This window comes from Elgaria multicarinata, chromosome 2 (genome assembly GCF_023053635.1).
Source record: "Elgaria multicarinata webbii isolate HBS135686 ecotype San Diego chromosome 2, rElgMul1.1.pri, whole genome shotgun sequence".
In the NCBI taxonomy this organism is placed as follows: domain Eukaryota; kingdom Metazoa; phylum Chordata; class Lepidosauria; order Squamata; family Anguidae; genus Elgaria; species Elgaria multicarinata.
The window spans coordinates 72,245,050-72,261,750 of NC_086172.1; the positions used below are offsets into that span (position 1 = coordinate 72,245,050).

General features: G+C 45.3%; 1 protein-coding gene across 1 annotated transcript in view; it reads left to right on the plus strand.

The window, feature by feature from the left end:
• GYPC (glycophorin C (Gerbich blood group)) overlaps nucleotides 1-16,373 on the plus strand; it is a 40,480-nt gene extending 24,107 nt beyond the window's left edge. Inside the window, exons 2-3 of the mRNA XM_063116700.1 lie at nucleotides 10,494-10,544; nucleotides 13,373-16,373. Of these exons, the coding sequence (XP_062972770.1) occupies nucleotides 10,494-10,544; nucleotides 13,373-13,569 (248 nt within the window). The 3' untranslated portion in view covers nucleotides 13,570-16,373. The remainder of the gene's footprint in view (nucleotides 1-10,493; nucleotides 10,545-13,372) is intronic.
• Nucleotides 16,374-16,701: the final 328 nt, after the last annotated feature.

Sequence of the window (16,701 nt, forward strand, 5' to 3'; positions counted from 1 at the left end):
CAATGGTACCACATGGAAAATGGTGTGGTGGCTCATAGGGAATACTGTCTTCCTTTGATTTTCAGAAAGCATTAAGAAAACTGTAAACCCCTAGGTCAATTAATCTCCTCTTTTATTTTCAGAAGTGCCTGTAGGCTGCAGGAATAAACCCAGCCAGCTTCACTGTATATTTTAAAGCCAAAGGTGGGCTGCTCAGATTATATGGAGCCTATTAACATAATGAATTTAATTCATCAAACACTCCACAATTTAACTATGTTGTTTCTGGGGGAGGGGGGGGATTAGCAAACATCCAGAGTCTAACATTTTTTTTGGTATGGATGCAATTAAATATTTGCATCTGAATGCCATTCCAGATCCCTCTGAATGGCCATTAGTTGCAGAGTGATGAACACTGGGCCATAAGTGTTTGGATTTTGAAGCAATTGATGTGTTTATCTGCACCTTTTCCTTTAACCTCACCTTTGGAAGACAATCCATTTACAGTCACCTAAATGATGAGTGTGGTTGTTACTTTTCTTTCCCCAACCCACCATTATTATCCTTGTAATAATTTAGCATATAAATGGAAGCCAAATTATTCTGTCTCCTGTCCAGATTGACAGATGAGAAACTGTTCCTTAATTTTCAAAGAGCCGCGTTGATGAGTTTCACCATCTCATGGAAGACAGCAGTAGGTTTTTCAGCAGAGAGAGTGTCAGATTGATGAATTTGCTCTGATGACCCCTTCAGAAAACGTGGATGCCAACTCCAGTGGGGCACCAGAGTTAGCAGCCAGTATTTAAATAGATAATGAGTAAAGATTTAACTCTCCAAAGCCATGTGCATTTGAATTGAATAGTTCTAATAGCAAATGGAGGTTTTGCAGGTTTTCTCCTTAAATTCATCTGCCTTTAGGCCATCTCGCACCCTATGCAGAGGCAAACCTGGGTTTGCCACTGAATGTAAACGTAATGGAAACTGGCAGCCAATTATGGCTTCCCAATGAGTGTACATGCATGATACACATGTTTATCATATTCACAAATTTATATTTTTAAGTGTACACTTAAAACATCTTAGGTGTGCATTAAAAAAGTAATAGGCTGAAGTGAAAGACACTTTACCACTGCCTGGCCTCTAGTTTGAGAATTAAATCCGTATAGTAAGACTAGGGGCTTGTCTTGATGAGGGGGAAGGCCCGGGATGGATCTGCAGTGGCTCTAGGTCATTTATATGATGCAGCAGCCATTGTGGAGCCATCCCAGGACTTTCCCCTGAAGCTCCAAATTAAAAAAAAGTTGGGGACTTACCCACGCTTTTTTCACTTGGAATGAGGTGACGATGGCATCTGCCATCTGCCGCCTTGCTCTGGAGCTGTGTCAGAAGCATGCCGCAGCCGATGCTGACCCCTGATTGGTCACATTGGCTGAACAGGGACAGGGGGTGGGCCAGAGAGGCAAATGGCCGCTGGGATGCCTCCCTGCCTCCGTGCATCTTCCGGGGAGGGAGAAAGCAACCCTTTCACCAAGTATAATCACACACACACACACACACACAGCTCACTTCTCCCCTGAAGCCAGAAAGGCATGAGAGAGGTAGAGCACTCCTGATTTGAGATGGTTGTCTTTTTCAAAATGGTCCAGGGTAAAGCGGGGGAACCAGGGAGGTACAGTGCCTCTTAGATATATGCTGGGAGCTGGAAAGCACTCAACCAGGGAGGGATGCGCTGAGGCACCGCTGCCAAGACACAGCCTAGATTAGTGGTTGCCATGGCCTTGGTGTTTTTCCCCTTCTGTTGTCTCATTTACATTGATGGTGTCATTGCAAAGAGAGCTTATGCTGTCAGACCTTAGACCCTGAGCATACTAGGGCCTGGGTCGCACTTCTGGCAGCTGAGCTTGCAAGGTGAGGCAGTGGACTGGCACACATGCTCTCTAACGCATGCACAACATAATCAGTGGCCCAAACAAGATAGGACATTAGTGGCGTGAATGCTTTTGATTTTGTCTTTGCTGTATAAATAGCAGCCCTCAGCTGTGAGGAGAGGTGAGGGGGTTTAGCTCTTTCTCCCCCTGTAACACTTCCAGTAAAAAAAAAAAAAAGAAGGCCTATCTGCAGCTGCTTTTTGCATAGAAGCATAAACTGTACTGGTGAGGTCATCTAGTCTAACCCCCTGCTCAGTGCAGGATCTGCTATGCAGAATGCATCCGTGACAGATGGCTATCCAGTCTCCGCTTAGATACTTCCAGCAAAGGAAGGCCAAGGGGCACTAGGAGGCTCCATCCCCTGCCTCCCAGGAAGAACAACCTTGCAAGGAGAAGACCAACCCGGCCCCATATATGAGCCAGAGAAGGAGCAGCTCCTTCACCATTCCCTGCCTGAAAAAATACCTATACGAACGTTATTACTTCCCCTCCTCCCTCCCATTCTGTTGTTATTGTGTGTTGTGTCTTCTAGATGGTAATCCTGAGGGCAGGAACAGTTTTAGGAATCTTTGTAAGCCACTCTAGAAATACTCAACTGAAGAGCAGCATAAACATGCACATATATATATATATATATATATATATATATATATATATATATATATATATATTAATTAGGGCGGTGCTCCGCTTCTCTTCGGGTCGGAGAAGCGGATCAGGGTGCTTCACCTCCCCTTAAGGCAGAGGCGAAGAAGATCGGGGGGCAGCGGAGCGTCACGGAGCGGACCGAGATGAAGGCGGATCCTTCGCCTTGATCCAGAGCTCTGAAAAAAAGGTAAGGGGGCTTTACCTGGCACTGTTGCCACACGTGCGGCGATGGCGGCAGATCCAGGTAAGGGGCAGGGGGGAGGGGGTCTTACCTGGTCCGTCGCGGCCCGTTGCCGGCTTCACTTGAGCTCTCGGCTCAACCCGGAAGTGTAGGCCCCAAGTGGGGCCTACAGTTTCGGGTTGAGCTGCAGGCTGAAGTGAAGCTGGCGATGGGCCGCAACGGACCAGGTAAGTGGTGTGCTCAAGGGGGGGTTACCTGGCCCTGCCGCTGCCCCGTGTGGCGGTGGCAGCAGAGCCAGGTAAGGGGGCAGGGAGGAAGGGTCTTACCTGAGTCTGTCGCGTTCTGGCAGCGGCTTCAACTGAGCCCAAGGATTCAAACCGGAAGACAAGGCTGCGGCCTGGTCTTCCTGTTTGAGTCCTCGGCCTCAAGTGAAGCCACTGCCGGAATGCGACGGACGCAGGTAAGGGGGGGAGGGGGCCATACCTGGCGCCGACGCCGCCACCACAATCCGTTCAGTGCTGGTGGCAGAGCCAGGTAGGGGGGCAGGGTCTTACCTGAGTCCATCGCATTCCAGCACCAGGCTGCAACTGCGGCCTGGTCTTCCTGTTTGAGTCCTCGGGCTCAGTTGAAGCAGCTGCCGGACCGCAACGGATGCAGGTAAGGGGGGAGGAGGGGGGCCTTACCTGGAGCCACCCCCACCACTGCGGAGCTCCAATTCGGAGCCGGAGCTCCGCAGCGGGGCGGAGCGGACCCTAGGCGGATCGATGCAGGGCAGAGCGGGCCCAATCCTCAATTTGCGGATCGGGTGCGGAGCAGAGCGGGGGGGGGGTCCGTGCACAGCCCTAATATATATACACACATTCATGAAATCTGAACCATCTCTAAGGGCCAATCTACACCAGAAGCCCTTTTGCTCCAGTAGAGGGATGCTTCCGATTGTTCCCCACTTCCGCCATTGCCACTCATGGTGCACACTTGCCCATGGGGCAGAGGTGTTTTTTTAAATGACTCATGAGGCATGCGCACGAGTGCAGATGCGGACCACTCCATTAAATATGCACTCCTGCGCAGAATATTGTGGTATTAAAAAAACAAAAGACACCTGGCAATGAACATGCCGATACCCATGGGCCCACCCCTAACAGGAGATTGGCTGTTTACTGAGCCCTCAACTTCCAACAGACAGCAATGGCATTGCAAAGGGGAGGCACACCACACGTGGACGTCAGAATGGAAGTGAGAGAGCCGGGAAAAAATGCAACAAAAGCAGTCAGGGATATTCCAATATAAATGACAGGTGGAACTGAGATCACTGCGGAAGCAGATGAATATCATGTGTCCTTTTAGTGATGACTGTGATACAATCCTGCAATCAATGGCTGGGGGAGGCTCCCCCTAAGTGTCAGCTTTTCACCTCTATCTCCCCTTTATCTTCTGTTTTCCAGGCCAAACTTACCCATGTCTTTCAAAAGTTCTTTGATTTTCACATGTTTCACCATCCTGGTCATCCTCCTCTGGACACACTCCGGTTTGGCACTAGTGGGGGCTTCCCTTGAAATGCAAATAGCTTTGGAGAAAAGTTTTTTGTTGAGGCCTTGGCAGGGAGAGAAAGAAGCAAAAACTCTTGGTAGACCAACTGTGGAGAGACTTGTTGCAAAAATAATTAATAGTGTCATGCAATATGACAAGCATGCCGCATAATTGTCTTTGTAGTCACGCAATGCAATCCTACGTGTGATGCTCAGAAGAAAGTTCTACTGTGTTCAGTGCTTACTTCCAAGTATGCATGTTTAGGCCTCAAGCTGTATGACTATATATACTGTCTGCATATACAGTACCTCCTGGACAGGACAATCATACGGTCCCTGGACAGCATCCCAGAAGCCGTAGGATAGAACAGAAATTCCCCTCTAAGGTGGGAGATAAGATCTCTGATCTTGGAAGAAGAGATCCAATCTCAGATCCCTCTTCCCTTCTCCCATGGAAACACCCACAGCCCACACCTCTCTGAGACTGGAGAGGTGGTAAGGGGGAGGATCGGAGGAGTGGTGTGGATGTAGCAGCGGTGACTCTGGATCTGAAGAATCTAAACCCTTCTCAGCCCCCAATCACAAACCGCAACATGGGGAAACTTTTATACCAGCCCAGGAGTAGTCATAGGCCGGATCTACACTACTGCTTTATAGTGGTTTATAATGGTATTGACAACTGTGGGGGCCCATGGCACATTCCATATACCGTTTTCAAACTGCTTTCAAAGTGTTATATCCTGCTTGGTGTAGATCTGGCCTAAATGAGTTCCCTCCCAATAGTTTAAAAAAAACAGCAATGGATGAAGAGCTGCAAATGCCGTCTGCCAGTAGGAACTTTAGAAATGTCAGAGTTGTAAGACGGAAAGTTCGGATTGTGCTCTAAGACTCCAACCCCCATGATGTAATATGTTCTCAGCAAAGGAGGCATGCATAAAAAGCATCAAGGTTCTCTAACTGAAGCAAGTATTTATAAATACCGAGACTGTGGCAGAACAAATGAGAGAAACCATTATCCAAGAAGGGAGATTAATTTTGCGCATAAAGCAGTGACTCCAGCATCAGAAAACCGAAAAACATTTCATGCTTTCCTAAGCAGCAGTAATGAAATGGAACACTTGACTGTATCGGGTTCAAGAAGCTTCAATCAGAGTTGGGCTGACTATCTCTGGCTACAAACCCCAACCTATGTGGTGTGGCATGGACCCCAGTTATATTTAGGGTGCCATCGTGTGCGCATGTTTAGACAGTAAACAAGGCCTATGACTGCTGGAGAATGCTGGGAGTTATAAGGCTTTTTTCTGTCTAAACATGCATGAGATTGCACCCTTATACAACTTCTCTCGGGTAAATGGAATCTAAACTGTAGCCATTGGAGCTTATTAGAAGAAAAGAAGGGGAAAGAAACAAGGGAAATAAGAGTATCTCCATTTACTGATGCATTAAGTGTCCTATCAGATGATGGGAAAGAAAGAGGGATTGTCTAAAAAAAAATTCCCTTTTTTCCCTTGCAAAGTGGTTTTGCTTTTCATTAGCCTGGTGGGATTTTTTTTTTCAGCGAAGGCTATAATTAAGGCTGCAATTTCATGCCTACTTTTTCAGCTTCTCATAACTCTCTCAAACCAATTCCTTATCACCAATTCTTAAAAGGCCATAGTTGGGTTTTTCATATGCTTTTAAATTGCAAAGTTATCTACTCTGGCATTATTATAATCCAGTAGAGAATGTAATTGGGGTTCTGGGAGCCAAATTCTCCCCTTCTGTAAAATGGAGGGGGAGGGGAAATGTGCTCCTTCACAAACATTGCACCTGCTTGCAACGGATGACCTATATACACATCTTAGCTGCTGCTGCAGCCGATTGTAGTAAAACATTGTGGTTGCAACTGATGGTAGTAAAATCATTCTTTCACTTTGAGATAGGGTTGTTCTTACTGAGGTGGCACATCTGTGTCTGGGGCCAGGCTGTCCCATTTCAGACTGTAGGTGGAATCCCACATGTTTGAACACTTCTCCATTTCAATGAGAACAAAAGTCCCTGCTCATAGAAATTGGGAAAGTCACCAAGAAAGGCTATGACTAGAGCACTTCTCCCTAACATCTAGGCCCTATTCGGAAGTTCACCTCCACACAATTCAATTGTCTATTGTACACGCACATACACACACACACACACACACACACACACACACCTGCAACGTCATTGCTTGTTCTCCATCAGCCCTCCATGCGTTGAAGGGATAGCATCTGCAGCAGGGAACCGTTTCTACCTCTGTAGTCCCCCTGCATGATTTAGAACCCCAATTCCAAAACCCTGGTTTCCCTCACTCACTGGGGGGCTGTCTTTTATGGTGCCTGGTTGGCACTGCCTCCCTCTTCAACTCTGTGCTTTCCCTCTCACAGGGTGGCAGCAGATAATCCTGATGCCGAGGTGGGAGCATGGGGGTTCTGACTGGCCATCCAGGTCCTAGAAACACCCATGCCCTCTTCCTGGTGGAAGGTGACCAATCACCGGTTGCCTTGCACCAGGCTCCACCCCTGGGTTGACCCCAGATTAGCTCTGGAGCGATGTTACATGGTGGAAGCCCCAAGTTGACTTTGATACCTTTGGGGAAAGTAGGGGGAAAGCCCCAACTTGTTCCAAGTGCAGCATCACAAGGAAGCCCCACCATGGCTGCTAACCTGCAATTGCGTTGTCTAACCGACACAGTCCACATTCACAACCACCGCAGGGCTTTCCCTGCATATAGACAGCCCCCCTGTTGCCATGACCACTAGGAACATCAGAGGAATCTGCAACAGATTCAAATGAGTTTGGATTTTGATAAATCCAGCCTGGGAATTCCACAGAAGACCAGGCTTTTTCCAAGTCACGCAGACGGTTTTTTCACTTTTTGGAGGTGGGGATGCCACAAATTCCCACATATGTGATTTAGCACTGATGCACATTAGTGCAAGTGGAACTAAATTCTCGTACATCCCTAAAAAAACCACCCTGATTTGGTCAATAAGCCGATGACAGAACAAAAGACACCTGACAATCTGCAAAACACAGACGGAACAAATTTAACAAAATCCGTACATCCCGAAAAGATTTACGTAATGTCAAGCAAAGCTAGTTGCTGATGCACCTGAATTAAATTTCACTGTAATGCAGTTTAATGTCGTAAATTAAAATAATTCCATTTCTGTTCAGTCCTCCCCTGTTCATGCCACATTGAGACAAGAGAGGAGATATCTGCACAGTTGGATTAACCCCAGGGTTTGCAGGGGTACAAAATTTCCTCTTCCACCCATCCATCCAGACCACCCATCCATCCAGCCCCACTCCCATACACAAGCAGATACACAACATTAGGGTGACAGGGCTCCTGTATCTTTAACAATTATATAGAAAACTGAATTTCAGCAGGTGTCATTTGTATGCATGCAGCACCTGGTGAAATTCCGTTCATCACAACTGTCAAAGCTGCAGGAGCCCTGCCCTCTTTTGTATCTGGTCATGCTAGCATAGCTCCTGCAGCTTTAACTGTTGAGATGAATAGGGAATTTCACCAGGTGCTACATGTAAACAAATGACACCTGCTGAAATTCCCTTTTCAGTACAACTGTTAAAGATACAGGAGATTTGTCCTCCTTTTCATATGATCACCCTGCACAACATCCATTTCCCCACACCCCTCATCCATTCCTTCACATTCACACACACCCCATCTATCCATTTGCGGAAACCCACATTAGAATGTACATGCACACACACCCAGCCACACACCATTTCCCCATCCATCCACACAGCCAGCCAGCCATCTAGTTTCTGACCATGGATGGGGAAGAAGCCAGTTCTCTTCCTCCTCAGCCACCATGAAAATGCAGCTGGCTGCTAGGGGACAAGTCCGTTGCTCCATTGTCTCTACCCACTCCTTTGGCTTCCATGCTGGCAGAAAGAAAGAGAAGCCTCCTCCCTTTCACCCCACTCAGCACAAATCCTCAGAAAAATATCTCCTCAAATGTCAAGCCATTTCCTATGCTTTTCTTAAAGGACTGTAAAATTTGAAAGGAAAGTGGGTTGCTTTGTGACACAAATTTGGTCTTACTGCACCAGATAAAGAGCCCCTCGAGGTGGTAGCAGCAGCAGAAAAAACCACTCAAGGCAGCTGTTGCTGCTGCAGCAGCAGCAGCAAAATGGCCTTTGTGGTACCCAGCCATCCCTTCTGCTGGCAGCAAAAGAGCTCTTTGCAGCCGTTATCCTCCTCTGAAACATCACTACCCTGATGTCAACATAGCAGTAGTGCTCCAGAGAATAATTGTGGCAGCTGGCAACCGGGAACTGCAAGCATGCAGCAGCCTGATCCTGGAACTGTTTACTTGAGAGTCAGCCGCAGCTGCAGGAGGAGAGAGCAGATGCCTCAAGGAAGAGGTGGCAGCAAAAGAGGGTGGGAGGGGGGACAGTTCAAAACTGTTTTGCCCACTGAAACACTTTGGCATCCTTAAAATCCTGCACCCCATTTCAGGGTGCCCATTTCATCATGCCAACACAGTACATTTCGGCTGATATATGAATGAAATTATTGAATGGGGAAGGGGATATGAGAGCAGGTCATTAGAAGACAATCAATGATCCATTTTCTAGTATATGTTTTTTTTTTTTTTCAGGCAAGTAACCACTGCTGCATTCCTGTGTGCACTTACTTGGGAATAGGTCCCATTAAACATGCCTTGGGCTATATCTTCAGGGTGTTAAAACAAATATGGGGGGGCAGGGGGAGGCAGAACTGTGCCTGCTGTTGGTAACCCTAAATGACGACATGTTGGTTGAAGCTTCATTACAGAGGAGAAGGCTCTCTGTGCATCCAGATCCTCCACCCAAATGGGAACCCTGGCCAATTAGCCCTACATAGGTGCAATTATATACATGTGATTCTCTTTCCCATTAATTCAAAATGCACGGGCCCTGGGAAGCATGGCCAACAGGCACATCAGTGTGTGTGTGTGTGGGGGGGGGGTGTCCAACAGGTGTATCCCTGCTACCCACAGGAGATTCACCAGATCAATGCCTTCTTTTACTGTACATGGAGGGACTTGTACACGATGCATCTTGTTGTGCAAATAAAAAAGGGAATGGAATGCAAAATTCAAAAAAGAAAAACATTAACCAGAGGACACTTGCTACTGAAATACCTTTAATTTTTTCTCTCACTATCATGACTAGACTCCATACCTCTCTGATCTTGATTGTAGCAACCCCAGGAATTCTCTAATTTCCCCACTCCCACCCCTAACAGGACATCTGCTATGAGTAATTTTGCTGTTGCTAGAGCAAGGTCACCAACTCAAGGTCTCTCCTAGGCCACAGCTAGACCTAAGGTTTATCCTGGGATCATCCAGGGTTCGCCCCTGCCTGAGCACTGGATCCCCTGTGTGTCACCTAAGCCATAGCTAGACCTAAGGTTTATCCCTGGATCATCCAGGGGTCAAACCTGTTCATCTAGGTGACACACAGGGGATCCAGTGCTCAGGCAGGGGCGAACCCTGGATGATCCCAGGATAAACCTTAGGTCTAGCTGTGGCCCTAGATGAACAGGTTTGACCCCTGGATGATCCAGGGATAAACCTTAGGTCTAGCTATGGCCTTAATGTTTCTTCTGCCATTCAGATTAAAGGGCACAAGTTCCTTTAATGGATTTCCTGTTTGGAGGGGAAAGGGAGAGGGTTGGGTGGATGGCCCATAGCTCAGTGGTAGAGCACCTGCTTTGCATGCAGACGGTCCAATTCCCAGCAACTCCAGGTAGGGCTGGGAAAACTCCTCTTGAAACCCTGGAAAGCCACTGCCAGTCAGTTCTGATTATACTGGGCTACATGGACCAAAGGTCTTGTAAGCAGCAGCTTCCTATGTTCATATGAATTATGTTCCTGTGAATGTTCACACAGAGATGTTGCTAGAAAATGTTAATAATATTTTATTTTTAAAAATGGCATTGCACAGCTACTACTTAAGCTTGCTTTTTTATTATTGAATGTGTATAACATACTCTTGTCAGATGTTTATGTTTTAATTAGGCAGTTTTATGGCTGCTTTTTGCAGTTCAGATCCTTCACATTGCCTAGCTTCAAGGGAAGGACAGGTAAAGAAGGGTTAAAAACACACAATTGCTCCATTCAGTGCAGTAGCTGTGGTTATTTATCACATGAGATCTCCTGTCTAATTAGATTTTGTATATTCTATTTCTAGCTGCAAATATTGGAAGTTCTCCAACAGGAGCTGATATTGCAGTCATTGGAGGTAAGAATACTATCTTCCTAGAAGAAGGGCTGTAGTTCATAAAACTTATTGAAGAAATAAAACAGGTCTGATAGACCAGCAGAAGAATGAGCATTCTGTACCTGGTGATCTTTCTGTAGGTAAAAATCAATGGAAGAATACAATACGGTTCTGTTAATTGCCTTACTTAGTTGTTTTATCTCTCACTCAATTAGAATTGCATGAGGCAGGGGTCCCAAAACACTTTGGTCCCATGAGTATGTTTGGGAATTTGAGAAACTGCTTGGGCACAACTACAAAATGCCAAATCAGTGGAGTGTCGCCTTTGTGTTGATCTGTCACATCTATGGATCTTTGGCTGTATCTTATTCAGCCAAAACATTTGTTTCGTGTCTATGGACACAAACATTTCTTTAATCAGGGATTGTCTAATTGAGGTAATTGCTGGTGGTGCAATGCAGCTCATGCTTCTTTTAAACATATGTTTTGGCAGTGTTCAGTAGTTGCTTCTTTGGGGGGTAGGTTGTTACACAGATAAATTTTGTACTGGAACAGTCTTTAATATTCAGTGATGTACACACTCTTTTAAATTATGTATCTGCTTCATGGAAGCTGGCAAGAAACATTTTTAATCAGCATCAGCATCTTTTAAGTTTAGAAGAGGGCCTAATTAATAAAGTTTGAGAAATGCTGCATTACAAGGTCTGGACTTCTCTGTCTGGAGACCATGATCAAAGTGCTAAAGGCTACGGCTATTCACTATGTCCAGAAAATCATAGCTCTTTGATAATCATAGCTTCCGCCAAGCTCCTAAAGGATCATCGAGATAAACCTTATATGGACATGGAAGATGAAATTTTTGTTATTAGACTATTAAAAACAATACCAAAGGTGGAAGTGAAAAGGATTAAAGAGGAGGACACCAATAGATGAGCCATGCACTCTAAGCAAATTGGTGTCCTCTTTTGGGGGGATCCAATTCCTTTCCTGCTTAGTGTGGCCCTAAGCAGCCACAGTGACTCTACACTGAGCTATAGCACAGCCAGGGAAAACTGAGAAATGTCCCAGCATAATGGCTAATCAGAGTTGATCTTCTCCCTGGCCCCACTGAATGGACTTCATCCCCAAAGATATGGCCATGAGTGGCTGATTCTTCTGCTGGCCTGATTATCAGGCAAGATGGGGCCATTCACACCTCTCATCATGAAGCCCATGAGAGCTCAGGGTCACAGCTCTGATCTTATGAGACTCCAGAGCAATTTCATCCAAAGGCTTGTAATGTGAGGGCTGTTTCCCCACTCCACCCCACCCCACCCCACCAACCCTCCTCTCCCCACAAGCAGTGAAAAGAAGGGCCATGGCACAAACAGGGCTTAGATTATGAACTGGTGTTACTGAAATTCTTCACTGATGAGATCTACCATGACAGATACTTGCTACAGTAATTTAGTCACAGTCCCACTGGCACGTTGTCGTACTAATTCAAGTTGTTCACTTAAATTACTCTTCTTCCCAAAAGAAGCAACTTCAATATGAAGATGCATTAATTGGGCCCCTTTCTGAAATGACTATTGTGTTTGCTTGCTTCCATACTACACTTGCTAATTTCAGCAATTCACCAGGTGGATTCCCTGTCATTAGTGCAAATTAGTGAAGCACTGCTGTGTTTCCCTTTGGTTCCATCTCCCGTAACTTTAATTTCAGCTTCCTACAAGTTACTAGGAGCAAAATTGAATTGTGCCGGGTCCCTGAGGCTTATTAATACTGTACAACATCTAAAGAGCATTAAAGCCTATTGTGTTTTGGGAATCCATTGTGGTCCTTAAAAATGGATGAATCCCCTCTTGGAATCACGTTATTATGGCAGATGCAGCATCTTTACAGGGGCAATTTTCTTTTTCATGCCAATAACTGGTTTCTGGGATCAAAATCTTAAAGCTCTGAAGTTTGTTAATGCTTTAGATTAAAGTGTATTTTGTACAGGTAAAATGGTTTTCCACACCCATTCCATAACAATTGTGAGCTTTTTTCAAGATCCCAGGCAGACAGACAGATTGACAGCCAAATATGCCTGTACTTCTAGTCTTATACTAAGCCAGGCTCAAAAGTCTAACTGTCCAAGTTCAGATCCAAAACCACACAACAAAGAGAGAGTCCAATGAAAGTGCTGGATTTCAGTTTATAGTCAGACTGGTGGGGTAGACAGTTGTAAAAGCCCTGACCAGCATCTCAGAGGGAAAGGGGTGTCCATGCCTTTAGTGGTGACTGCCACTGGGCCAGAGGGCTGGGAATAGCCACAACTATCCCATCCTTCCAATTGGGGCCTGTTCTCTCCCATCGCAGCATCTTACTTCTGTCTGCCCCCTTCATAAGCAATGGACAAGCCTGTGGCAGGGATGGAACAGGAATCAAGTAGCATAAAATCCAATAATCTAGACCCAGATCTGCAGCCAGCACCAAGAGGAGCTTAGAGCCCCATTTATTACTGAAAGCTAAGGGAGCCGGAAGTGTTCCCTCAGCACTTCCGGATTGACAGAATCGGAATCTCTTAAACAGTTATGCCTGACTTATTTACCTACAAGTCCACCAGAATTTTAAGATAGAGGATATGAGTATTTCCGTCTTCTTTTCTTGTTTTTGTTTTGTATGTCTCATTTCTCCCAACCCAGGCTCTATCATCACAAATGTCAAAGCCCCTTTCTGATGTGCTCTGCTTTCTCTTTGAAGGATCCAAGAGAAAGCACCCATCTATGTAAATATATATATATATATATATATATATATATATATATAGGCTATTTGAAATTGTTAATGAAGAGAGAAATGCAAATGTTTCTTCCTCCCCATAGGTGTCATTGCTGCAGTGGCTTTTGTCTTGATTTGCCTTTTGGTGGTGATGCTGAGATACATGTACCGGCACAAGGGCACCTACCACACCAATGAAGCAAAGGGAACTGAATTTGCCGAAAGCGCAGATGCCGCTTTGAAAAATGACCCTACCCTTCAAGACGCCATGGATGAGAGCCGGAAAGAATATTTCATCTGAGAGCAAGAGCAGCCCCACTGAGACACACTTAGTCATTCTCTCCTTCCCAAGGGAATCAATCAGACACTACATCAAAAACCACCAGGATATGGAGATTGCACAGGCGAGAACAAGGGGACTAATTGAAATATTGCTGTTTGCCCCCAAGAAGAACTGAATGCCAGATCTGTGGCTGTTTATTTGATTAGCAGCACAGCTCGGTTCAATATCAGATCAGGAGAAACAAAAAAAAATCTCAGGATGAGTGATTAACTGATAGCAGATAATAACATCAAATGTCAAACCTTGACATTTGGCAAAAATAGCAGGTACCCATGGAAAGCTTCCTCATAGACATGCCAATCCGTCCTGCACTGATGTGATACCAAAAAGTGGATTTTAAGTGGCAACAAAACAAGTGTCGAGATGCGTGAAACAGAAACTGGCACAAAAACTACTTTGTTGTAGTTCAGATATCTTGTTTTTCTTAACGTGCACAAGTTTGTGACTGTGCATATATAAGTTTGTTTTTGAAGGATGTTCCTAAGTTTTTTTAAAAAAAGGAAAGAAAGAAAGAGCAACCAGAATCTCACAGGAAAGCACTATAGGAAAATACTGAAGAAAGGTTCAAAAATGAAAGATTTTATTTCTGGGTAATTCTTGTGGGGTTGTAAGGCTGCTCCTATGATGGGAAACTAGCTTGGTTTGCTTAGGGCCTGTACTGATTCATTGTCATGGCTGTTTAATTCCATAACAACTGCCCGTGAGCCTATACCTCCTTCACTCCCATCTCAAACTTTAGAACAGACTAGCTGTATATGGCTCCACTTGCTTAATTCTCAGTGTGATTTCAGACGCAAAATGGCAGCATATGTTTCTGCCACAGTCCAGGGTGACCAGCAGAAGAAGGAACTTGTGTACAAACAGACACAAAGCCCATCTTTCATCTTGACAGAGGAGTCCTTTCCTCCAGCACCAACTGAAAAGGGGATAAGTTATAGGCACAGTACAGATGCGGCCTTAGAGACAGAGTACACAGAACCAATCTACAGCCTGTACATTTTTGTAGACTGGCTCTTAGGCTGAGATAGCACTCCATGTACCTGGGCCTCAGGTCTGAACAACTCCTAATGTAACAAGTCGAACACAGTCCGCCCACCATGCGTGGTCCCCTGCTATGTGTTTGACAGCTACCTCCCACCATTTTTGCTGAAATAGTAGTAATAGTAGTTTATTCCACAGCTCACATTATAGAGGAGCCAAAGGGGGAATGGCTTTCTTACCTTTAATGGTCCCCCTCCTTAGCTAATACTTTTAGAAGAGTACAGGGGATCATGATTAAACTAACATTGGAAGGAGTCAAGAATTAGAGCTTGTGGTCACCCATTAAGGTCACCCATACCTTTCTCCCCATCATTTGAGCAGTCATTTGTTCATCACCATCCACAATGGGCCTCAACTTGTGGACTTTACCCTACCACCACCACGCACCCATTTGAGGCCACTTTTGCCTGCCAATTTTCTATGCCCAAGAAGAAATTGCCTATATTTGAATGCTCTGGGTCCATTTGTATTCAAATGATAGCATTGTAGCAGACTTGAAATACCTTTGAAATGTGGGGTGAGGTGAGGGTGCATGTGGAAACCTCGGCTTGGATCTAAATTGTTTTCCACTCACAGGAGCATTGCCTGAGCAGAGTTCCACCCAGAATACTCCCACTGGTGGAAAGGGGGTTAGGCAATCTTTCCCAATTTCCCCACTCCCTTTGCAGCCTCCAGCATCACCTCCCCCACTGTTCCAGAGCATCACCCAACCCCCTAGAGCATAACTGGAGGGGGGATGGGGACTGCTGAAGGAGGAGGGAATCAACAAAGATCACCTCCCTCCACCCATTTTCCAAAGTGAAAATACTCCAGAGACCTTCTGTGGGTGGAAAGGGCCCCTCCATTCATGGAAGGATTACCATGGATCCAACCCATAGTGGATTACGGTCTTGTTGAGGCTGTGGAAAGACAAAGTCTGCAAATGCCACTCACCCCACTGAAAACAAAGCACCCTATGCCTTAATTCTTCCTGAACTGTGTTATCAAGCTAACCATACATTTGACCAGGGTAGGTTCAAGTACTCCATACTGCGTATTGGGTGAAAAAAGCCATACACCCCTTTCATCCAGACTTTATTTTGTGTACATCCTCTCTTGCCTCTTTAGATTTGCAAACATTATGGCTAATGGAATAAGAAGTAGGATTTTCAAGCTGCAAAAATGGACTTTGTTAGGCAGCCACATACTTTATTGCCCCCAGGTTAGTATTATGAATTCAAAACAGAAATTAACTGTTGACCCCAGGTTAGCCATTTATTTTATTTTCTATATTATTGACATTAGTCCTCTAACCAAAGAAGAGGTGCAACACCTCTTCCTCACTGCCCTCCCCATATTGCTCATCATTAGCATTTTTGGCTATTAAAACACACACACAATAACTTAGTTTCTTTTGTTCTTCTTTGTTTCAAAAAAAAAATATTGGTACCAATGGCAGCTTCCCTCCTAAGTTTGCAGGGTGTGTGTGTGTCCGATGTGGAATAATGGATTGAAGGAAGGCGTTTTTTGTCAGGAGAGATCTGCAGCATGGAGGGGAAAGGTGAACCTCTCTCCCCACCTACCATAGGTCCTGCTCGCACACACCCATGGGTGCTATTTTAAAACAAAAATAAAACATGTTAATTCCTGAGTATATTAACACAGGAATGTTTGCTTTTGCTCCTTGTGCTTGTATGCAGCCACCAAATTTTGACTCATCTTCTATAAAAATGGATACTCTGTCATTGTCTCTCTCTCTCATACAAATACAATCTGGCTGGGGCACTCTTCCGAGATCCAGGCAATGCCGGGTGTATCAGCCAGTCATCTATAAAAATGAATGCTCTGTCATACATACCACACAAACACAACATGGCTAGGGCCACATTCCAGGGGGATGGGGGAGGATAGATAGATAGATAGATAGATAGATAGATACACACAAACACACACACACACACACACACACACACACACACACACACACACACAGAGGAATGCACTCTTACCATAGTGAGGAAGGTTGTGAACAAGGTGACTTGTTTACTTGCTTACTCTACTGTCCAGGTT